General features: G+C 32.2%; 1 protein-coding gene across 1 annotated transcript in view; it reads right to left on the minus strand.

Moving 5' to 3' along the window:
* The window catches only part of ANO2 (anoctamin 2), a 484690-nt gene that overhangs the window by 228592 nt on the left and 229198 nt on the right, over positions 1-26900 (minus strand). The window contains exon 10 of the mRNA XM_052001239.1: positions 15309-15443. Within this exon, the coding sequence (XP_051857199.1) occupies positions 15309-15443 (135 nt within the window). The remainder of the gene's footprint in view (positions 1-15308; positions 15444-26900) is intronic.

Below are 26900 nucleotides of genomic sequence, written 5' to 3' on the forward strand. Positions count from 1 at the left end.
GTGGTAAGAGGGAGGAGAATTTAGAAGAGGAAAGAGTTGGAAGAAAAACAATCTTCAACTTTGGAGAATAGATTTTAGAGGGAATTAAAAGAAAAATTAACGAAAGGCAAAAATTACTAATCAGGATATGGACAAGTAGAAGAAAATAAGGGCAGTGGAGCAGAAACAGATTATTTCAGATAAGGAATCTCTGGTACTAATCACTTTTCCTTTCACCACCTTCTTGATAAGAATTGGGGTAAAGTGCTAAAAAAGCAGTATGAGAATATATGATGGAAAGACATACAAAATTAACAAATAGTGAATATGAATGAATAAAATGTATCCTTAAGAGAAAAGAGAATAGCAGAATGGATTAGAAAGCAAAACACAATAATTTGTTGTTTATAAAAAGGCTACATGAAGCAAAAAAAAAATTGCAAACATTAAAAATAAAGGAATGAAGAATTTGTTATGCTATAACTCAGAAAGTAGGGACAATAATCATGATTTTAGAAAAGACAACAGTAAAAAATAGGTATGGTCAAAATAAATAAGGAAATTGTATTATGCTTAAAGTCATAACGGGCAATGAAATGGTATTACTACTGTACACATAGATATACATATATATACAAATATTTGCATGTATACATATATATATAAACGATACTATATGCATATATGCAAACATATTTATTTGTGTATATATATCACAATGTGTATATATATGTCACAATATGATATATATGATATTACATATCAGTATGAAATATCAATGTTATATATCAATACACATACAGAATGAGACAGAGAGAATATGGATGGCATAGCACAAGAAATAGATAAATAAAAATTAATCAGATTATAGAAAAAAATAGAATTCAATACTGTAATAATTGGATAATTCAAAATATTCCTTTCAAAACTAGATAAATCTAACAAAAATATAAGGGGAGGGGGAAGTTAAGGATCTGAATAGAACTTTAAAAAATTAAATATGATACAATGATAGGACATTCTTTGATGATTACTGAATGTGCACAGAAAATAATATATACATTTTTCAACTACACATGAAACTTTTAGAAAAATGAACTATTTGTTAGAACATAAAAATCTCACAAACATAGACATTTTAAACACATAATTTTACTAGAACATATTTATTAGCACATAAAAATCTCAGATATATAGAAATCTTAAACATATGTTTTTACTAGATGTAACATAATAAAAATTTAAATCAATAAAGGTCATTAAAGAAGGGATTAAGGAAAGGGGATATAAATAATTTAATGTTGAAAAATCAATGGATCAAAAAACAAATCATACATATACTAGATAACCAACCATTAAAGAAAATGAAAAGAATGAGTCAGATTTATGGTATGTAGTCAAAGCAATTCGGAAAGGAAAATTTTTTGCTCAAAACAAAGAAAGCACAAATCACAAAAAATAGACATACAATTAAAACATTACAAAAGCAACATTTTAAAAAATACAGAAATAGAAATCCTAAAAATCAGAGACAACAAAATTTAAATAAAAACATTCAATTCACAAATAAAGTTTTAAAAAATAAAAATAAACCTAACCAGTCTGTATTTTAAAAAGGGAAAATCAAATTTCCAATATCACAAATAGAAAAACTCACAATAAATTTTAAAAAAGGAAAATTATTACCCAATTATATGCCAACAATCTGATAACTTAAATGAAATGGGTAAATACTTATTAAAATATAACAGATATAGATTAACAGAACAACAAATGTGGAATTTAAATAAACCAATATCAAAGAAAAAATAGTTGAACAAGCTATAAAAGAATTTCTACAAAAATTAGAAACATTTAATTCATTGACGTGAATTCAATTAATCTTTTAAAAAATAATTCATTTCAATAATGGGAAGAAATTTTACCAAATACCTTTTATGATTCAAATATGATTTTGCTTATACAAGAAAGAGATGAAACACAAAAACTGTAGTCCAATATTTCCTAATTAATATTGATGCAAAAATATTATTAAAGAGTCCACAGCAATAGATCAAAAGAGGTTATAAATTCTAATGAGGCTAGACTTATATTCAAAAACTAGAACCAGTTCAATATTAGGGAAATACTAAATATAATAAACTACATACTAACAACTACCAAAAATGATTATATCAATGATACAAAAATACTTTTAAGAAAATACAAGATCCATTTTTATTTTTTAAAAATATTTAAAAGCACAGAACTGAATGAATGAATAATATCACACACAATTGTCTCTCCAAACCCAAGATCCAGTATTATATGTAATATAAAAATTCTTGAGGCCTTCCTAATAAAATCAAGAGTTAATTAAGGATGTCCATTATTATCAATGTTATTTAATATAGTGCTAGAAAAACTAGTTATTGTGTTAAGAACAAAAAGTAATAAAGGAAATAAGCAAAAAAAAGTGGGAACAAAATTATTGCTCTGTAGATACTACATTGATCTACTTAGAAAAGCTAAGAGATTCAATTAAAATTAAATGAAATAACTTCATCATAATAGCAAGATATAAAATATAATCACATAAATCATCAGCTTTTCTAACTATTACCAATAAAACCTAGCAGGAAGTTATAAAAGGAAAAAAAATTCTATTCAAAGTAGCTATAGATTATATAAAATATTATGGCATTATCCACTTACCAAGAACTACACAGAAACTATGTTAACAAAATTATGAATCACTCTTTACAGAAATACAGAGCTGACGCATTAGTTTTTTATGGTTGGATAGAGCTGATATATTAAAAATGACCATACTGTCTACATTAATTAAATCAATCAATGCCATATCAAACTACCAAAAGAATTACCATATAGAACTAAAAAAAATGCTAACAAAATTGATCAAAAGGTGAAGGGAACCTAGCCATATCACACTTCAACATACTATAAAGTAGTGATATTCAATATTAATCAATACTGGTTTAAAAAATAGAAAAATCAATCTTTGGAACAGATTAGGTATAAAATGCACAGAAACTAGACTAGTAACCTTGTGCTTAATAACTCAAAAGACCTCTAATGACTGAAATAAAAGCTCAATGTTCAACGAAAATTGCTGAGAAAATCAGAAAGAAGAATGGCAAAAAAAAATTAGGTTTAGAAAACATCTTACATCATCTGCACAATGAACTCCAAATGGATATATGACCTAAAAGAATAGATTTTTTTATAAAAAAAGGTAATATTTTTTTTGTTTTTTTTTTTAAATTTAATTTTATTTAATAATAACTTTGTATTGACAGAATCCATGCCAGGATAATTTTTACACAGCATTATCCCTTGCAATCACTTATGTTTCGTTTTTTCCCCTCCCTCCCTCCTCCCCCCCCCCCCAAGATGGCAAGCAGTCCTATATATGTTAAATATATTGCAGTATATCCTAGATAAAATACACATTTGCAGAACCGAACAGTTCTCCCGCTGCACGGGGAGAATTGGATTCAGAAGGTAAAAATAACTCAGGAAGAAAATCAAAAATCAAATAGTTCACATTCATTTCCCAGTATTCCTTCTTTGGGTGTAGCTGTTTCTGTCCATCATTTATCCAATGAAACTCAGTTAAGTCTCTTTGTCAGAGAAATCCACTTCCATCAGAATACATCCTCATACAATATCATTGTCGAAGTGTATAATGATCTCCTGGTTCTGCTCATCTCACTTAGCATCAGTCCATGTAGGTCTCTCCAAGCCTCTCTGTATTCATCCTGCTGGTCATTCCTTACAGAGCAATAATATTCCATAACATTCATATATCACAATTTACCCAGCCATTCTCCAATTGATGGGCATCCATTCATTTTCCAGTTTCTAGCCACTACAAACAGGACTGCTACAAACATTTTGGCACATACAGGTCCCTTTCCAAAAAAAAGGTAATATTTTAAGCAATTATAGGCGTAAAGAAGGAGGTAGCTTTCACATCAATGGATAGGTAATTCTTCATCAAGAAAAAATATAGAAAAAAATATATTTATTTCATAAAATTGAAAAGCATCTGTACAAACAAAATTAATGTGCAAAAAATTAAGAGGGAAAGGGTTAAATTGGAAAAAATCCTAGGATCATGTTTCTCTGATAAAGATCTAATATCCAAGATAGATAAGTAATTGATTCAAATACACAAGAACCAGAACTACTCCCCAATAGAGGAAAGAAAAATGCTCCAAATTACTCCAAATTTGTCCACTACTGCAAATTTCCCTCAACCTTCCAACTTCTTTGTAGGGAGAAAAAAAAAAAAGAGCCCCTGTAATCATTGCCAAGCAAAACAAGTTCAAACAATAACTATGTCTGAAAAATGATTGTCTCATGCTGTATCCTTAGTCCATCTTCTCTTTGTTAGGGAATATCGTTAATATTCTACTTATTTGATTGGAAAGGATGTCCCAAAAAAGGAAAATGGCAGCTCCTGAAAAAGATGTAGGACAGTCACATTTATATACTCGTAATGTTGTTGTGAATCATGCTAGCTATTCTGGAAAGTAATTTGCATCTATTGACAATAAGTCACTGTATGCTCTTGACTCAATAATGCCATTACTAGCCTTATACACTAAAGAGATCAAAGGAAAATATATATATACAAAATATATGTATGCTATTTATTGTTGTGGCGATGGATTTGAAGCTAAGGGAGATGTTCATCAGTTGAGGAATGGCTAAACAAATTATGGTGAAAGAAACAATAAAATACTGTTATATCTTAAGAAATTATAAAAGAGATGACTTTAGAGAACATTCAGAAGATTAGTATGAACTGATGCAAAGTAAAGTGAGTAGAACCAGGAGGACACATTATGTAAAATAAAAACACTATAAATAAAAAACAAAAAAAAATTTAATAACTGATCAAAGCAAGAACCAAACATGACTCTAGAGGACCTATGATGAAGAACATTAACTATACTTCCTAACAAAGAGAAGATGGACTAAGGATACAGAACAAGACAATCATTTTTCAGACATAGTTATTTTTTTAACTTGTTTTGCTTGGCAATGATTACAGGGGCTCTTTTTTTGTTCTTTTCTCCCTACAAAGAGGCTGGAAGATTGAGGGAAATTTGCAGTAGTGAACAAAAAGTGAAGAAATAAAAGGAAAGGAAAAGGGGGAATCAATGAAACATTTTTAAATACAGAGAAAAGAACACAGTAAGTTCAGAAGGAAGCACCAACATATAGGATATCATTGAAATTAACATACTAAACTTACTGCATGGTTTTTTTTTTTTTTTTAAAGCAAGCTGTATGGAACAGTGATTAATCTTTTATATTCTATTTTGTATACAAAAATGCTCTTTTGGGTGTTTACATTCAGAATAAAAATTATTTATTATTTATTAGATAGCAAAAAATTCCAAAGAATTATTAGCCTTCAATTTCTCCAACTCTGCTTCCCTGCACCTTGCCAAAAACCATCTTTTAAGAGGAATAAAATGAGTAAGATAATCTATTTTGACTTTCCTAAATTAATGACTGGGCAATAAAAGCCAGTGTTCTTAAATTTGGAAGACAGCTGCAGAAAAACAATGGGTTCCATGAAAACCAAATTTTAACCTGTGTCTTCCAAAAGTAGCAGGAGAAAAGAGTGCTTGGAATCCCAAACCACAGCTATACTTTCTATATAAAAGGGCAGCAGAGGGGGCTACTGAGCTGGGCTAGTAATAAGAACATAAGAAGCGAGGTTGTTTTCTTAGTTAAGAAACTGTTTCTCAGTCTCCAGCTGCAAAAAGTGTGGTAGGAAAAAGTAAAAACCTGTCCAAGGAGATGCCCAGATGTCTCTTTCCCTTTTCCTTGGAAAGTAAATATTAAGACGAGACTGGAAGGATTGAGAAAAGAACCTGCCAACTGAGGACCAATTTTCATTCTGTCATGATGTTTACAGAGCATTTCTTCATTTTTAAAGGGAAAGTGTTAGACTAGACACTAGCTAAAATCCCTCACAGTTCTGAGATTCTGATTCAAACAATTCCTGAGAGTAAAAAAGATCATCTGTTAACAGAATGGAAAATAGAAAACTATGTCTAGAAACCTTGGCTTCTTTGCACTGTCAAATTTTGAGGGTTTCTTATCTTACTTTAAAAAAAAAAATGGTTTGCACTCAAAATGGCAAATGACAGGGCTTTAATAAGTTCAAGTCACATTTTTTCCCAAATGTTTTTATAGTGGCTACAGAAAAAATCAATTAAAATTCTTAGGTCAAATAATTATTTGGAGCTGTTAATTTTCAGTAGTGAGAGTGATCCCTAAAAGGAAAGATTTTTTCATAAAAATGTTTTTCTTAAGTATATCCTGATGAAATATTCTAAATGTTAGGCAGCTTTCTGGTGATTAATATACTAGTTTTTAGGGTCACTTTTGCATTGGTTAAAGGAAGGGATCAAATATTTCCATTTACATATGTACAAAACAGAAAGAATAATATGGATTGTTTCCTAGAAGTAAGTATTGAGTTGCTGGATAAAAACATATTATTAATAAAATTAAGATTTTTATTAATAAAATATATTATGTCATACTCTTGATCATCTGCACAAAAAGAAGGCAAGTGACCCACAGATAATCCAAAAAATATATAACACAAAAATTACTTTTAATATGATATTGGAATTCAATATCAGGAGAGCTTTTTATTATTTATTTTGCATCAAGCAATATAGCTATCATGGTGCCTTACCACTAAATAATATTTTAATAACATTACTGTTGTTATTCAGTCATTTCTGACTTTGTGACCACATTTGTAGTTTTCTTGGCAAAGATACTAGAATGATTTCCTATTTCCTTCTTCCAGTTCATTTCACAGTTGAGGAAACTGAGGGAAATAGGATTAAATGACTTTCACAGGGCCATGAAGATAATATCTGAGGCCAGAGTTGAACTCAGGAATGAGCCTTCCTGACTCCAGGCCTGGTGCTCTATCCATTGACACCCTGGTTGCCTCTTTAATGTAAAGATACATTAATACTTTATACTCAATACCTTAAATAACCCCTGAAGTTTGCTGAGTGATAAGGGAAACTAGCTAGAACTAATATTTTCCCCCAGATGCTATAAAAAATTGATAATCTTCATGAGTAAGGCAAAGAATTTAATTATAGCTATAAACCCAAAGATATCTTTCTGTACCCTATCAACTAACTGAAAAATAAATATAACAGAGCTAACAAATGGTATTTATCAATAACCACACCTCTGAAACTAACAGGAAGGAATTACAAAGCCAATTACTAAATTATTCATCTCAAACCACAATATTGCTTGCACAGGCAAAGAGAATTTTACCAATACAATTATCCACATATTTTAAGCACTAGAACTTATTATTAAGGAGAAAAGATTTGAGAATTTTAATCCAGACTGTTTTACACTTTAGACTCATCAAATAATGGCTTTGTATTCTAGTTGCCTTTGCACACATAAACACAAGTGCTTAGCAGATGTTTGTCAATAAATGCACAAGAGATGTTACAAATGCAGACTATAGACACATAAAGTACTGGATGTTGGTGACATTCAAGCAAGTGCTCTCTCACAAATCAAGATGATTGAGAATTTATGATGATGATATGTGTAACTTCCTATCACTAGGACCTTGGCTATGTGCCATACTCTGTTCTGATCCTGAACAATTGTCAGGTATAAATGGAGACTTGATGTCAGTAAACAAGATGTCCATAATGCACATGGCTATATAACATATATGTTCATAGTAATTATAAGCTGAAAATTTCCAGCTTTAGTGGTCACTTTTACATACCTTCCTTTCTGGAGAACTACGGCGTAATTTCCACGTCCTAATAAAAACCAGCATTCAGCTACCCCATCCATGTTCTGGTGGGGGGAGGGGTGTACACATAATCAGGCTAAGTTTCAAAATTGTGAGGATCAACATTGGACACCATAAACATGATGGTTATTATATTTTATCAGGGACTTTATTGAACTTTATCCCTTGGTTTTTCATTTCTAATAAAATCTTAAATACTAAAAACAAAATTCCATGTAATTCTGCCTCCAGCAAATGATGGGACACCATAAACATAAGGTCACTATTTTTGAAATGAACAATTAGACCATTTTAAGTCTACAATAGGGAGAACAAAGGGAAGCAAGCTAGTACCTTGTTAGCTGACTTAGAAAAGGTCATAAAAGTCAGAAAAATAAATATTCTTTCTTATATTATTATTTGGGATGGGTTTCCCAAATTCTTTATTAAGTATGCTGTATATAAGAACCTGGTGTGAAAGACAATTTACCCAAAAATAACTTTCAGATATCATCCTTTCAGATATGAATTCGTAGTATTTTCTTTAAGATACCTTGAAGCAACTGCCATTATATATTCATATCATCTACAAAATAATTTACATAGATCCCACAAGTTTCTATTCCTTTGCTTGGTAACGAACTGAGTCACTTAAAAGGTGATCACTTTTCTATCCACGAGTACACATTCTTCCCCTTCTTTAAATCACAAAGGTCATTTGTTTTATGAAGTTTTACTTGATTATTGCCATCCAACAACCATCCAAAATGATTCTAGTTTTACCACTAAACCCCAATGTAATCCTTAACTAGAACAGAATATCTTTGGACAGATTACATATTATTTGGTTTCTTTGATCTATTAAATTATAATTTCTATATGCACAATCTTAACTGTATGTTTTAACTAACTGACATATTTAGTAGCCACTGCTACTAAAATACACACTCTTCTCTGAAAGTAGTGGAATTTGAAATTTGTTATTTTTTTTTCTTCTCAAACCCTTACATTGTTTTTCAGGGGTTCTCCTCTTCTCTGACTACCATTTTTCTTCTCAATTGTTATTTTCTTTAGTCCTATTTTTTCTGGCAAACTACTAAATCCTCCTTTTCTAGAGACTTATATTCCTTTTCAAGACAGAGAATTGTAGAATATCAATGTTAGAAGGGACTTCATAAGCAATTTATTTCAATTTCTTAAATGAAATGAGTCCCTTTTGAAACATTGCTCACAGATAATCATTCAGTCTTCCCTGAAGATCTGTATTTGGAGGAGCAATATTGACATGAGGCAGCTCATTCCATTTAAAAATGTTTGTTAATACATTTATTCAATATCAACAAAGACAAATATGCAAAATTAAAATTTAAAATTTACTACCTAGCTTTTGAAAAACTAGAAACAAAATTGAAGACAGCAAACAAGAATTATTTTTGCTGTGTCCCAAGTCCATCTTTAGTTCTTATTTTTCCATATTTCTTTATGTTTATAATTGATCTTATTAAAGTATACAAATGTTCCATTCAGTTATTCTTCATCTGCTAAATTGGTAATCTATTTCCATGGGGAATTGTGGAGGATATTATTAACAGATATAACAAATGAAAATATTTGAACAGCTATAAATATTTTTGAACAGATATTTTTTTTTCTTTATAAGACACCTGTAGGATTTAAAATTAATGGTAAAACCACAAGGTAAAAAAGATGTAATCTGTTTTATTGCCAGATTTCCCTATAGAATGCTTGTACCACTATACAGTTCAACCAACAATGGATAAACTACTTCTGCAAACTTACCCTCCTTCAGGTTTATAATTGTGCTATTCTAGTGGGAAAATCTTGATTTTCTGTCATTTTATTTTTCTCCAGTATTGGAGAATGAGTCTTTTTTCATATGATTATTAAGAATTTAAATTCCCTATTTTAAAATTTTCCTATTCACCTCTATTGACCATTATTCCAATGAAACATACATATTTGTCATACATATAGATTAGTTCTTTGTAAATTCAGTCTAGATATTAGATCTATATCTGATATATTTACTGCTAATATTTTCTTTTTTCCAAATCTATTTATTTTCTAATAATTTTGAGGTAATTGCTTTTTATTTCATAAAATTAATTTATCTTTAAATAATCAAACACTTCTGTTTTATGTTCAATGATTTCTTCTATTTGTTTCATTAATATAATGTTATAGCAGACTATTATATGTCTAGAAATGTTGAATTGTAGATCCTTTCCTGTTGGAGTCAGTGTATCTTGTTTTTATACTGTTACCATTTGTCTTCAGAAATATAGGCTCATCTGGCAAAGTCAGCCTATGGTCTCTGTATACTTATGACTGTTACCTATTTTTGTTAATTCTGGAATTTATTTTAAGAATCTGGCATATCACATGCAGGTTCTTTTCTTTTACTAAAATTTATAGAATGTCAAAAACCTGGGATTATTGGATCTGAAACTATCATTTAGGCCTGTCATTTGATTCTGCATAATTTCCCATTCTGTTTGATAATTCAGTGATTTTTCTGAGCCTGGGTTCCTTCCAATAGATATACTTTGCTTTAATCTTGTTTTTTGTTCTAATAAGTCTATTGTTCATTGTTAGTTGATTTTTTAAAGTCTTTTATTTTATTTTAAATACTATTGTATTTCACAATTTCCTCCTGATCTTTTAAAGTTCCTTGTTATTCTAATTTGGGTTTTCCCAATAATTTAATTTTCTTCTGACTTTTATTGATCATATGATTTTTCTAACTATTAATTCTGCTTAATTTTTAAAAAAGCATCACTGATCTTTCATCTGTAACTCTGAGTTTACAAGAACAAGTGGATTCAATATTTAGTGCTCTTCAAAGATCACTCTTTTTGACTTATTTTGCTCACACAGGATTTCTACTGGAGTCTTAAAACTATAGTTCATGACTAAGACTGTACAAACGAAGATAAAAGGGCCCCAGCTCTTATGCACGACTCATGGTAACAATAAATACCAGCTCCAGTTCAGTTTTTATTTTACCGCACAGAAAGAATACAGAGAAATACCAAAGAATGACAATAGCTCATAATAATCAAGATATTTTCCTTCTTTCTGATGATTCCTACTTTCCATCCCAAGGACAAATAGAGCCATCCAGCTAATTATTAGCTAAACAAATCTAAGTGAAGAGGAAAAAAACAAAAACAAAGACAAAAAATTTGACGTTAATGAGGTAAGCCCCATCTTATCAACTATAGGAGCAGTACCAGGGCACACATTCAATTCTTGGTCCAGGAACTCTCCACACTCCTGTGATTTCTCATCACTCTTCCACTAGATTATGGTTTAGAAACTCCTATTTGGCCATGGTATTCTCCCTTCAATTCCAAAGACGCCATCTTTCAAGTCAAAAAACTCTGTGAATGTCACTCTCTCTCCAAACTGATATCTCTGGGGCAGAAGGGAGACTAAATGAAAAAAGTTTTCATTCCCACATCCCTACCTTCACTTCCAGGGATCTAACTGTTAGACCTTTTGTTTCTAATGGGTATTCAGCTTGCCTTCTTCTCAACTTCATTCTGTTTTATAGGCCCATTTAATAGCTTGACCTAATCAAATCATGACTGAGATTTAATCCAATAGAAAAAAATATTTGCTACTATCAATGAAGCAGCTGGACTAGTAAAACAGAACACTGAACTTGAAGACAAGTAGTTCCATCCCCAACACATTATCTACAGTATGACACTGGGCAAGTAAGCAACAATTGGCACATAGTCATTCAAGATTTATAAAATGAAAAAAAAAGATTTATAAAATGCTTACTAAGTGACAACCTATAGGACTCTGTTACAAAACTGGTGCTAAACTGCATTGGTAGAGGAAATTTTCTCATCTGAAATTTCCCTGTATCAATGAAGTCACAAGTTTAATCTCTATTCCTTATCAAAAAAGAATAATCAAAATCTTCTGTACAAAATCAAAGGCTGGAATAAAAGCTCATACTCAAAAGAATTAATATTTGTGGTAGTAAGTACTTTAAACAAGGGAACAAATTCATTAAGGTAATCTCTTGGATAAAGAAGTTATTCAGTAGATCATGTGTTACTTGTTTTTTCTATCTGAATTGCTTTAAGTCCTTCAGGTTTGGGTTGGGTTGTTTCTCAGTTTTTCCAAAGTATTTTTAAAATTTATTCATACTCAATTTTGTTTATTTTCCATTTTGATTGATTTTATTGTGTTTTGTAAACGTTTTCCTTATTTTTGGCATTTTGTTTTGTTTCTTTGAGAAAACATACAAAGATCCTAGCTCCTCTTCTGCTCTCATGAATGGAAAGCCAGCTTATTTACATTTTTGGGACAAACAAGATACACTTTCTTATACTGAGTAGTAATGTCCTTTCCTTTAGCGTCCACCCACTGGTACTGGTTCTGCACTATGGGGCTAAATTCCATAAATGTAATCATTATTTTATATTTCAAACTTATACATACTTAAAAACAGTTATCATGTCCCACTCTCCAATTTTTTTCTAGGCTAAACATCACCTATTCTTTCAAAAGTTCCATATATGGAATGGATTCAAGCCTCTTCACCATGTTGGTTCTAATCTTCTAGATGTGATTTCACATTGTTCTTCCTTAAAAATGATAATTAGAACTCCACCAAAGACTCCAGATGTAATTTGATCACAATATATTATAGTGGCACTATCATTTCCCTTGTTCTGGATATCATATCCATAGTCAGCTAAATGTCATTTTCTCCTTTATGTTAGTGAAATGGTGTGTGTATGATTTTTTTTTAAATTATGCAAAGGCCAAGAAAGATGTGAAGTAAAATAACAAAGCAGCTTTTGTCCATGCTTTTCGTCAGCTAGCCTGAGTCACTTATCCAGAGCAGGTGGATTTAATTATGAAATCTGAGAGATGTTCAAGACCTTAGAGCTAATTCAAGCTATCCAGTTATCACTTCCACATAAAGATTTTCTCCATCATGTTTTCACTATATAGTGAATGGGCATAAGAAATTAAATGGGAATTTGGAAGGAATTTTGTACAATGACATATGATGGCCAACAAACATCACAGAAAATATTTAGAAACTCAGAAGTGAATAAAATACGTGTATAATATTATAGAATATCAACTCAATATCCCATAAAAGAAAAAAAATCAGATTTTTTCTCAGCTATGATGGGAGGACCAAAAGATTTTTTGCAGATATTTTAGATTGTGGGGATGCCACAAACCTAATCCCTGCAATGTGGAAGGGATAACTGAACATACTTTCAAAGTCACCTTATCTACTTTCCTTTTATGATTACCTGTGGCTTGAAATAAACTCACTCTCATCCCTCTTCCTGTAAATTTTGTAATCCTTTGTCCAAGATGGAAGCGATTCTTAGATAAGCTAAAATTTATCCTCTCACTTATTAATTATATTTTGTAATTGGATGTTTCAATTCAGATTTTGTAGAAAAGTCTGGAGCCAACAAACATTCTAACCTTTATTTGCTGATGTATATATGACATTTTGATCCTATAAAGCACAGAAAAAACCTCTTAAAGAAATGGCCTCTCCCATATTTTATAGCTTCACTAACAAGTTCAGAATAGCTGATCATCAGACACATATTAGTCTTAGTTGAGAAGATATCTATAGTGCAAAGAATAGTTGAATAAAGAAATTAGGATTTTTATTTGTGGAAAATTGAGTAAATTAAGCTGCAAAGGAAAATTCACATGAGAGTTTAGCGATTGATAAGATTAAAATTTTTTCATCTGTAAAAATATAATGTTATAGAATAAAACCATATATATTAACAGTGAACAAAAAATATTTCTAGAAAAGGATAAAATATCTTTAGGATCTATTCTTTTCTGTCATGGCTGGATAAGAGCATTCTGACTGAAATACTTAGACTTTTCAAAGTCCAAAATATAGATCCTATTCAAATTACTTAGACTTACACCTATCCAAAATTTTACCAAGGTCTATTCAATAAGCCAGAATAAACCAATTATTTGCCTGTGAGGAATTTGCCTGTGAAAAGACAAAATATCCTTATCATCTATGACTTGCTGAGGGGTAGGTATTGATTTACCTTTATGATTACCAATTATCAGAGACACAAAATAGTCCTTCTTTGTTGCCATTTCAATCTTTTAGTGCTTAGAAATCATTATTTAAGAAGTAATGAAACCCAGACATCTTTTAATAATACTTTGAGTAATCTTGCCTTTCTAAAAGACTAAGTTGTTCTATTCCATGATACTATCATTTTACAGATGAATTAAACTCCCACATGAATTTTCCTTTGCAGTTTAATTTTCTCAATTTTCCTCAAATAAATCCAAATTTCTTTTCTCTGTGCTTTATTCACACCATTCTACAAAGCACTGTTCCTCCCCAAATCTGACTTATCATTCAGTTCCAATTATCTTCATGAATTCTTACCTGATCACATAATAATTAATTATGTAATAACATTTATTTCTATTATTTCTTTGAATTATCAATTAAACCTCTTACTGGTTTTTACCTTTGTATATGTTAATTTCTTTTCTTCCCAACTAAACTATTATGTTGGTAGCAATTCTGTCTTAAATTTCCTCAAGGTGCCTCATGTCATCAGAACATGAAGCAGTTTCTGGTTCTAAAATGGATTTACCTTCCAAATTTGGGAACAAAATAAATTGTCCTTTGATACTAAAACTAATAAAAATCAAAATGAAATGAATGAAATTAACCACCTTCAAAACTTACCCAATCCATGAGGTAATTTTGGAATGACTGTCACAGGACACTACAGTATCTCCATTTAAGAAGATAATCAGGTCTTTATATCTTATCAGAAAAGTACAAATCCAAATTTAACTAATGGAAGATAAAGCATATCAAACATCAAAGAGGTTGAGGACAGATTTGACTTCATAGAGGAGAGCTTGTTCCAGACATAAGCTTTTGCTGAAATGTCAAGTATCTCTACTCACCAAAGGTAGAACAAAATACAACTGGGATGAATATGTATAGGATAACAACAAAAGTGCTGAGTTTAGAATAAGAGGAAATATGGGGTCAGATCTCAATTCTTAATTCTCCTATGTAGCTTTAGGAAAGTAATGTTGCCCTTTCAGACTCCCAGTTTTGTATTCACTAAATTTCATATACTGAACAATATCAAAATGCATTTGTCAAGTCTCCAATAATTTTGTCTTAATCACTTTGGATGTGTTTGACACAATTTTAAGGGCACATAAGCAGTTTTTAATCAGTTATTCACTCATTCTGTTGCTATTAAAATTAACCAAAATGGCTCTTAATGATCAGCATATACTTTATTCCAGCTTGACTCCACAAACTTATAGGGGATAAGGATCTTTTACTACCAACTTTACAAAGTTGTAGAAAAATAATGTTTTGTAAACTTTAGGTGCTACAAAAATGTGTATTATGATAGAGGGAAAACAATTTGGTGACATTTGACAACTGACTCAATCTCTTAAGAATACTTACCTAGGAATATCATCTTCTATTGTTGCACAGCCATAGAGAAAGACTATCACCCCAATTACTGAAGATGGAATGAGGAATGAAGTATATAAACCCAACCAAGCAAAATATAGGCCAATTTTTTCTCCAAAATACTTCCTGAAAAAGAAGAGAGACACATATTAAAGTTCTAATCATTTGCTTATTTCTGGACATACATCAACAGGAATAAACAAATCTAAATCTGCCTTTATTAAAATTTTGCTTCTTATTCCTAAGCTTGCCAAGCAAAATAAATTTAATATTTTTTCCAAATGAACTTCATTTAAATACTTAAAAAGTTATTCCCACTGGCACTAATTATTTTCTGGGTTAAAAACCTTCCTAGTTCTTCAACCAATACTGGTATATAATGGACTAATGGCCCTTTACTAATATGATTGTCCTTCTTTAGACATTCTTTAGTTCATCAGTGTTCTTCCTTAGAAATGAACACAATATTCTAAATATGTTCTAACAAGGACAGAATATTGAAAAAAAAAAAGCTTCCTCTTTTATATATGTGGGGTGTTGTGTAATGTGGGTGCTTTTTATTTTGTTTTGTTGGTTTGTTTTTTTTTTGGTGGGTGATGAAAGATAGAAAAAAGTAATATAAAGTCCTTACCCATCAAGGGATTTTTATTTTAAAAGGAGCAATTAGATATGTACATGAATAATTATAATGTTATTCATTCATTCAGTTATATCCAACTCTTTGTGACTCTGTGGACCATTAAATGCCAAACTTGTTCATGGCATTTTCTTAGCAAAGATATTGAATGGTTTGTCATTTTCTTCTTTAGTAGATAAAGGCAAACAGGTTTAAGGGGCTTGTCCAAGATTATACAGCAACCAAGTGCCTGAGGCCTATTTTCAAGTCAGATTTTCCAGAACCTAGCTCCAACATTCTATCCACTGAATCACCTAGCTTCCTCCATAATCCAAATTAGAATATGGTAAATCCACAAAGGAGTTTGTTTGAAAATATTTTGAAAATTCAAAGGAGGGAGAAGTGATTTCTTTTATTCATTATTTTAAAAACATTTATTAAGCACTAAAAATAAGATCAGATCACTTCTGGCTAAGAAGTTAATAAAAAGCTTTCTGGAAGAAGTGGCATAAAAAGCCATAACCTAGGTCTTAAATTATTAAATCTGTAAGGAATATAGATGTAGGAGAAAGCATTGGAAGCATGCAAAATTGTTGCACCAAAAGCATAGTGGTGATAGAGAATTGGAAATTTGGGGAGAAGAGTACTCCAATTTTGAATGGTTTCTAAACTACATGAAGGGTGATAGTATGAAATCAGGTTTAAGCATCATTGGAGACAGACTAAGGAGTCCTTTTATGCTAGTCTGATGATCTGTGATTTTGACCAGTATATAATGAAAAGTCTTAATCAAGGAAATGATATAATAAAAATGGGTTTGTTAGGATTACTACTTAATGAATAAAGAAGAAAAAGGAGAAAATTATAAAGCTGAGAAAGAGAAGAGAAAAGAAGAGAAGAAAAGAAAGGATAAGATAGCAGGAAGATAAAAAAAGAAGAAAAAGGAAGTAGCAGTGTCTAAGAGCCTAAATAAGCCATAGAATGGATATTCAGCACTTAAATCACTGAATAGTCACAACACACCACATAAAACAAAGACTCAACAATCAATTAGTTCAATGTTAGCTTCTTTCTTCTAATTCCTATCCAATTCATTTCTCCAAAGTAAAATTAATAGGATCGGTGGATTTAAGTCCATAGTTAGCACAGGAAGAGAAAAACTGACGATTGGCTTAATGAATTTGGCAAAGGTGGGACTTTATTAAAATCCATTCAGATCAAACTAATCTTCAGTTATCCAAAATTCATATTGCCTATAGTATTATACAATTTCTAATTACCTTTAGCTGCTTTCAACTGAATTGTTCACACAGTGTAGAAACCATTGAAAAATAATAATAAAATTCTAAAGTATGTCTCAACAATTCTGGAAACTTAGAACTCCCTCTATTTGCTTTATCTGACATAATGACACTTGAGGAAGACTTTAAAATGATAGGGGGAGGAGGAATTAAAGATAAGAAGAAAAACATAAGCAAATGAAAAATCAATAGCATTTTTATCTTCACCCCATTTTTCTAAGTGTTTCAATATATTGTGATGTACATACTGTTATGTCTGCATGCTATTTCTCTTTTGCCTGGGGTTCTCTCTTGGATGACTCAACCTGCCTACTCTGTCAAGGTAAGACATTTTCCCCATCCCTATCCTTCATCAGAACTTACCTTTCTTGAGTCTTATTTTCTCAAAGTCTTGCTCTGTATTGAATAACCTAATCTGATAAACCAATCCATGCTAAATGAATTAATGTCTATTATGATTTATTACTGCATCTCAAATAACATAACTGCTATTTAACAAAAAGCAGGTTCAAATTTACTGGACTCTGGGTGCCCAAAGCACTTTGGTGGAGGAACAACTCATGTTAATATATCACTTTAAGGTTCACAAGGCATTTAATAATCCAAATGGCTGACTCTCAAAAGAAGTTTGCAAATACCAAACTTCATAAGAAGCCAAGGAAAGGAATCAAAATCTCTCCCCTAGATGGATATTAAATTAGTCCAACATGATGTATTTTCAAAAGCGTGGACGCCCTGATCTAGCATCATTTGCCTTTCTTAGTGTTTGTAAATTGGCCATAAATTTAATAATCGTGTGAGTCAACATGGTGTAGTGGAAAGAATACCAGTATGGAAAGTAATATTCTAGTCCTTGCATCACAACTGACTGATTAACTGTATCACCTTTAATAAATGATTTAATGTCTCTGGCCCCTTTAGCCTTCCTACCTATTAAGTAATTTGATTAGGAAAAATGTGATCATAATTATCCATGTGTATAGGAAACATAAATACTGTATATATAAAAGTTGATTTTTTTCCTAATATCTTTCTAGCTATCAAAATTTAAATGACAAATGTAATTTTCTAATTTTTTTATGATTTTTCTCTTTTTCTCATTGGTTTTTAGACAGCCTGTCACTAAACAGTTGGATGAAATTCTTTAGTGCTTTAAAGATAATACTTTATAATTCTAGGACAATTTCAATTGATAACAAAAGGACCCAAAGATTTTCTTCAATTAAGGACCACAGCAGAGGGAAAAGACTAATAGATTGGAAATTAGAAGAACTGAATGGTATAGGGAATAGAGTGCCAGGTTTAGAGTTAGAAAGATTCATGCACCTGAGTTCAAATCTGATCTAAGATACTTAGTAGTCTTAGTAGATAGTGACTCTAGGCAAATCACTTAAGCCCAGTTTATACTGTGTTTGTCTCAGTTAATTTATCTGTAATATGAGCTGGAGGAAGAAATGGCAAACCACTTCAGTAATCTTTTTATTAAAGCCTTTTATTTTCAAACTATATACATAGATAATTTTTAATATTCACCCTTACAAGTTCTGCTCATGTCACTTACTATCAGTTCATGTAAGTCTCTCCAGGCTTCTCTAAAATCATCCTGCTGATTGTTTCTTACAGAACAATAATATTCTATAACATTCATATACCATAACTTATTCGGCCATTCTCCAATTGATGGGCTTCCACTCAAGTTTCTAGTTCCTTGCCACCACAAAAAGGCTGTCACAAACATTTTTGCACATATGGGTCCCTTTTCTTCCTAGAGACATATAGAGAGTAAATAAGGATGATAGTGGAGAAATCTGCTAGAGTAAATAAGAAGGAATAGCATCAAGGATATATGTAGAAGGATTGGTCTTGGAAATGCAAAAGGCTACCACGTGATCTGAATCCTTAGTGAAAGGGGAAATATTGGTGAAGATGTCAGTCAACAAGCATTTCTTAAGTTCATGCTGTGTTACAGGTACTGAACTGTACCACTGAGGTTTAAAACAAAAGAAAAAATAAAACAGACTTTACTCTATATGAGCTTCCATTTTAATGGGGGAAAGGGAAGGGACTAAATGTAACCAACTATGTAGAAATAAGAAAAAAAAAAAAAGATGGAAAGTAATCTCAAAGAAAGTCATTAACATGGGAGTTGAGGGGGTAGATGGAAATAAGGATGAACCTAAAAGACCTCTAGGAAAAGATGAAATTTGGAATGTCTTGAAGCTAAGAGGCAGAGGAGAGGAACACATTCCAGGCATAGGGACTCAGGCACATTCTAGTTTGTGCTAAGACAGAATTAGAAGATGGAGTATCATCTATGAGAAATACCAAGTTACTTTGTGGAGCTGGTTTATAGAATAGTGAGGTGAGACTGCTCATTTAGGACAGCTCAGAGCCATAGTACACATGACACTGGAATCAGGAAGAGACTAAAGTTCAAATATGGCTTCAGAAACTTACTAGCTGTGTAACTGGGTAAATCACTTCACCCTGTTTGCCTCAGTCTCCTCATCTATAAAATGAGCTAAAGAAGGACGTGGCAAACTACTCCAGTATATATGCCAAGAAAACCTCAACTAGTGTTACAAAAAGTTGGACACTACTGAAAAGACTGAACAACACTGCTTATTTATGTAAATAAAGTACAAGAAGATAGAAAAAGTATAAAGGATCCAGGTTGAGGAGGGCTTTAAATGCCAAACAGGACTTTATACTTGATCCTAAGTTAATAGGAAGCCGATGAAGTTTATTTCATGAAAAAGTGATCCTGTATGACCTTCCCTATAGAAAAATCAACTGGTTAGCTGAGTTTGAAGAGACTTGAGGCAAAGAGATTTATTAAAAGGTTTTTGCAATAGACCACACAAGAGGTAACAGGTTTCTGTACTAGGATAGTGACTGTGTAAGTGGAGAGAAAGAAATGTAGAAAAGAGATCTGAGGAAATATAAAGGACAAGATGTGACAATAAACTGAATAATTTGGTAAATGTGAATGGTTAGAAGATCTAATCTCATTGTGAATAGAAACTGTTTCAGTCTTTGAACTTGAACCTCCAGCTTCAGGCAGAATCTGGTACAAAGTAGATTTTTAAGCACTTGGCTATTGGATGATTGAGACTGAGATTTTAAAAAACTATGCCTCATTGTCATGATCCTGAGTAAACTGAGGAATTAGAAATTATAGTATTTGATAGAACATCAATAAATATGTTGGAAAAATAAAAAAAAATATGTTCATTAGAATACTCTAGTATGAAGGCAGGATAGGAGGAAGAAAGAAATATTGTGAGTCAAACTTTAAAATCAAGACTTCATTCAAGAATATCCTGGAACTTTATAGAAAATAGCTACTTGCTTTATAGTAGCAAGCCCAATGACTAAAGGAAAGAAACTGGAAAAGTTTGTGAGTAGAGGCTTGGTCCTAGTCATCCCAGGGTTGAGCTACAGAAAGGTAAAGAGGGCCCACAGTGACATGTCCAGTAGATGTTTTACCCAGGGCAAGCAATGATATAATATCAGGAGGAGAGAGAATTCTGAAATCAGGTGTATGAGTTGCTTTGGCCATTTGTGGCCACAGGCATATATTACTGCCCAAAAAAACTTATTTTGTTACTATTCTTTAGAGATAGCCTAGAACGCCAAAGCAGAAGGAGATATTACCTTGTGAGATGGCGAAGTGTTCACACAGCATTGTGAAATTTAATTATTTTATTCTATCTTGTGGAAACCTGCGAGTACACTGACTTCAGTAGGGAAAAATTATTGTATAGCATAAGCTAGATCAACAGTAGGATATACATTTTTCATTACTGAAGCCTGTAGCATACCTGATAGTACAGGAGGTTATAGGGCTTAAAGCTGGTTATATTAAATGGTTCTGTTACTTTAGAGGTAGACAATCAACTGATGGTTTCTCCCTGATTCTGTGCATAGGCAGACACTGTGATATAGTGGGGAAAGCCCTAGGTTTAGAGCCAGAGAGAATAAGTTCAAATATTATCTCTGCCACCATTATACAATGCCTGTATAACCTTGGGCAGGGTACCTCATTTCTTTGCATCATAGTTTCCTCATCTATAAAATGATAAAGTTGGACTATATGACTTTCAAGGTCCCTTTTAGATCTCAAGCCTGTGATCCTTCAATAAGTGCCTCTAGCCTTATAATTGTAAATTACTTTCGTTTAATCATTTCCAGCACTCCATAATTCAAATCTAAGCTCCAATCCACTAGCAAGGCCAGCAAACATTTGAACTACTTGCCAATGAAAAAGATATGGCATCCAAGGACAACACCAGTTTTGAATATAAATCCATTTGCGGAATCTTATAGAGGAGGTTAGGGAATATCATGAGCAATATCACCTCATAAAACAGTGAGAAACAATAAAGAAAAAAACAAGTTTATAGAAAGCTTGGCAAGCAACCCAATTAAGCCAGATCATTCTGCATATATCTAAGAATAAAATTGGAATGAGAATAAAAGCAAAAGAAAAATGGAAAAGATCTGTGAAGATATCTACAACAATCATGCCATCACTTCTATACTTCACTTCTTCTAATCTTATTTTTTATACGAAATGTGATCTCTAGTCCCTCCACCTTCAGTAGTCTCTCAGGCCATCAGCCGTACTCTGGCTCACTTTTCTCTTCCCAATCTTGATTATATAGTTAACCAATCCAACATTTGAAGGCTTTTACTCTTGAATTTCTTTCCCCAGACTCCCTGCTTGTCCTATCCCTTTTCCTAATTTGCCACACTGAAACCTTGGATTGTTCCTAAAATCAGTTGCCTTCATTCCTACTCACTTGCAGCCAAATGCTGCAGGGTTAAGTCAAACAAATGAAATATTTGGGTCACATTTGTTATCTAATTCCAACTGAGTCATCAATACCATAAACCAATCATTTTATTCCTCCTTTATTGATTTTCTATCATACTTCCTGGCAATTCTAAACCTTTTTTGTCTCTCATTTCAAATCATCTTCTCCCTGAATTCCCTCAAGAACTCCTCCACACATATACATACTTTATTAAGAAAATAGAAGTCATTCATCTTGAATTCCTCTTCTTCCCTATACTACATCATCAAAGCCATTGAAATAATCTTTGATTTTTTCTTCCTTTTCTCCATTCTCTGATTAAATCACCTATCTCCCATCACAACCAACTCCTATTTGTAGCACTAATCCCATCATTTCCAACAGACTGTCTCCATAATCATCACCTCTCTCATCTCCAAAATATTTCTTCCTACTAGTTCCACTCATGCTGCCTACAAATATGACTGTTTCTTCCCCATTCTTAAAAATCTTTATTTGAATATACTATTAAACCATATTCCTATATATTATTCTCTATTTCATAGCCAAATTCATAAAAGTTGTCTACTGTCCTTGCCTCTAGTTCCTCTCTTATTCACTTCTCAATTCTTTCCAATCTATCTTCTTATCTTATAACTTAATTTAAAATGCTTTCAAGAAAATACAACTGTGAAAGATTTAGCTCCTCTAATCAAGACAGAGATCCAAGAAAATTCCAAAGTGTGATGATAAAAAAAGCTATCCACCTCCAGAGAGAAAACTACTAAACTTTGAGTACAAATTATAAATATACTTTTTTCTTGCTTTTTAAAAATCATGTGTAATATGGAAATATATTTACATGACTTCACATATATAATTGATATTGTACCGCTGGTCTTTTCACTAAAGGAAAAGAAAGGGGCTAACGGGAGAGAGGAAATTTGGAACAAGAAATTTTTTTTAAATGTTAAATAATAAATTAAAAAGTCAAAATTACAAGTGATCTCTTTGATGCTAAATTTAATGGTTTTTTCTCAATATTGATCTCTTTTTTTTAACCCCACCTGTAGAACTGTAAAGCATTAGCCACTTTTTTCTCTTAGATACTCCTTTCTTTTTAGATTTTCATGACACTATTCTCTTTCTTGGTTCTTCTACCTAACTGTTCCTTATGTAACTAAATCATTATCCAAGTTCTTCCCCTTTTTGAAAGTCATCTCCAGAAGCTTGGAGATATGGACTTCCAGTGATATACAAAGACCTTTCTATATAGATAACAGTGTTCCAGAGATTTTAGTGAAAAATCAGATGACTTCTTAAGTACTACCAAGTGCTGTACTAATTTCAGAGGTAGAAGGGAAAAGCATTTTATTTTAACTTATTAATAATGTTTCCTTTTAAATTTATTCTTAACTTGTATTATTATACTTTATGGTCCATGGGTGTATCACTGCATTCTAACCCAGAATGTGAAATATCAGATTGGCTTGTCTTGGGCCTGATCCATAATAATCAAAGGAAGAGGAAGATATAGAAAGCTAAGCTGAAGTCCTAGAAGTAAGAGCTAAGAGAGCCATCAGAAAGTGGGATGCAAACTGATCAGAAGCCCCATGAAGAAAAAAATTATGAATGAATCTTTAAGACTTCATAGCTTTGCAGCAAACTTTTTAAAATAATATATTATATAAATATATAAATAAAGTTAAAAGAATTTATAAAATGTTTATAATGCTACAGTCACTGTGCTAAGGATCTAGGGTAAATTGAAATAGCCCTTGTCTCCAAGGGGCTTACCTTCTATTGGTAAGATAACATATAAGTGTGTTATATGTATGTATATATGTAGAGGTATATACCACACACACACATACACGTATGTACATGTATGAGGATATATGTAGAAAGTAAAATCTTATGCAAAATAAATGTAAGGGAATATTTAGGAGGATATCATCAGTATCTGGTGCAAAAGGGAGTGGTGGATAAGGAACAGTATCTTCCTTCAGGAAGCTTTGCCTTAATGAAAAATTTAAGCTTCTTGAAGGCAGAGACTATTTTATTTTTCTCATTGTATCTCCAAGATCTAGAAGAACCTCTTACACACAGAAGGAACTTAATATCTATTGAAAAGAATGGACTGAATGACATCAAGACATAGACATCAACAAGAGAAGGCTTGTTAGAAAGGATTAAGAATCCAGAAAGGCAGCCCAGCATCTGATAATTGTCATAGTTCCAGCAGGCAAGAGACTAAGAGTTACATTTTATGTCCCTTTCCCCAACCTCATGCCTAGGTTTGCATTGGAATTGAACTTGAAGCAAGTTCAACTATTCCCTTGATTCAAGTATGCTACACCTGACAGACTGAACTTGCAGCCCTTGTCATTTCTTGCTTATTCTTTATTGGCAAATACTACGTGAAGGGTAGGAGCTAAACTCTAGAGACATTCCCAAAGCAATAACCTTGCAAAACCACTGTATACCAGAATGATCACACAAGGGAAGGAAATCCAAGACAAATGTCATGATGGCATGAACTACATCTTTCCATATTGTTTGCTCTTACATTGAAACACATTCACTATAAGCACATATACTTCTACATTCTCAGCTCCCCTTATATAAGCAATCTTTCTGCCATTCCCCCTCCTAATTGCAATCAATTGTTCCTATTCTATCCAACTGTTCTCACAAATGTGACAATACTGCTTACTTACTTACAGCTCTGTAATATCACAGTCTCCTGAAATCAAAACTTACAAAGAAGTACACAGGACTGGAGAGATCAGGTGAAGGCTGGGAACATGGGAATCAACTACTATTTCAGCAATTTGTAGGTATCATAAGCCATTAAATTAGTGAAGGGAAAAGTTAGTTAATGCAGAAAGGGGGAAGCAGTTACCACAAATCTAGGGAAGGTCTAGAGAGCAAGTGACAAAAATTCATAAAGGCAAATTTAGATTTGATAAACTTTTTTTAAAGTTAGAGCTATACAAAAGTGAAATGGGCTACTATATGAATTAATAGGGTTTTTCTCACTAGAAGATTTGGAGGAAGCACTAGATGGTTATTTATTTACAAAAATGTTTTCTATGGATTGGACTAGATGCTCTCTTAAGTCCCTTGTCTTCCAACTTGAGATTTTTTTTATCTCTTTTTTCTTTCTCTAAGTCCTGAGTGAAGAATGCATTTTATAGGGACTAAGTGCATTGGGACTTAGTAAACTACTCTGAGATGTTAAAGAAAATTTCTCTAGCATTTGGTAGGTACCAAATCTAGTTTCTGAAAATCACTTTAGAATAGGTGTTGAGGATCTTTCGCCAGTTACTATTTTGAAAACAGAACATGCAATTTATTGTATGTAGAACAGAAATTAATGAGAAACAAGGAAATTAGGATCTCTTTTAAAAAATAGAAAATGGACTCTCAAATGAGTTTAACATTTGGCCAAAGTCAGGCAATCTTTAGCTGAAAGCATGAGATCTTAATGAAGGAACTTGACATTTCAGATAAACAGTGATTTCTGGGTGAGGTTCTCAAGTTTGGAGTGGGAAAATTGATCTTTCAGTTCTCGTAGACAAATAAGAATTTTCCTCCCTTTATGCTTTGTATGATTATACTAACAAGTGAGAAGAGTTTTAAGAAGTAAGGTACAAAAGCAATAAGAATAGAGGCGAGGAGAGCAGAGGAAGCATGCACAAACCAGTAAAAAGTGAGATACTGCTTTGGAGGAGGAAGAAAAGGCTGGTGGGAGGGTCAGAGTAGAAGTGTAGCTTGTAAAGTGGCTTTTAGAACATCCAGCAGCTCTTTCCCAGCAACAGTTTCTTATGATTTCAGCCCAAATACATTAGAAACATATGGACTAAATTCCTGCCTGCGTCCTTCCCTCATCCACAGAAAAATACACAAGGCTTTCAAAATTAAGAAGAGGAAACACAAAGTCTGGAGACCAAAATGTGTGGTGTAGTTTTGAACAAACTTATAAAATTCTGGAGAAATAATGGGAAATGTTTAACACATCTGATAAGTAGCAGCACCTGGCCCTGTCACTGGTGTAAGTGATAGTATAAAGCCAGGAAAGCGATAGTATAAAGGTACAAGAAACTATGTGGTTTTTCTGAGAAGACTAGAGAAAAATACCTGCCAAATATCTTAGCACTCAGTTGAATAGGCAGAATAGGCTCTGGTAACATTCTTTTAAAATCTATAGGCTAATTGCAAAAATCACTCCACTTGAGTTTTTGGGAATTACTTTTAAAAGGAAGATGAGTTCTCATCTTGAGTAGGCTATGATGGTTTCCAGTGGAGTGAGAAAAATAAGTTGGACTTCAAGAAGAATCCCCAGTTGTAATGAATTCATAGGTGCTCAATAAAAGACCTAGTACACAGCAGGCATTAAATTAATGCTTACTGCATTAAACTGTTTATAATGATTGTCAATCAATGACCATTTATTGGGGACCCACACAAGTAACAGCACTTAGCAAAGTCCTCTGCTGTGTTCTTGTTGTTGTTGCTGCTGTTTTTTGCCCAATAGTACTTTATTTTTCTAATACATGTAAAGATAGTTTTCAACATTCATTTTTGTAAAAGTTTTGTGTTCCAAATTTTTCTGCTTCTTCCCTTACCTTCTCCATCCCCAAGACAGTAAGCAATCTGATACAGATTAAATATGTGCAATCTTTTAAAATATATTTCCATATCAGCAAATACTTCTTGAAAGAAGAAGCAGAGGAAGAGGGAAGAACACACAGAAAAAGAAGAGAGAGAGGAAGGGAAGAAAGGAAACAAAGAAGGACTGACAGAAGAAAGAAGTAAAGGAACAAAGGAAGAGAGGGAGCAATCTAAAGAAATTTAAGATGAT

The sequence above is a fragment of the Antechinus flavipes genome, chromosome 5, assembly GCF_016432865.1.
Source record: "Antechinus flavipes isolate AdamAnt ecotype Samford, QLD, Australia chromosome 5, AdamAnt_v2, whole genome shotgun sequence".
Classification (NCBI taxonomy): Eukaryota; Metazoa; Chordata; class Mammalia; order Dasyuromorphia; family Dasyuridae; genus Antechinus; species Antechinus flavipes.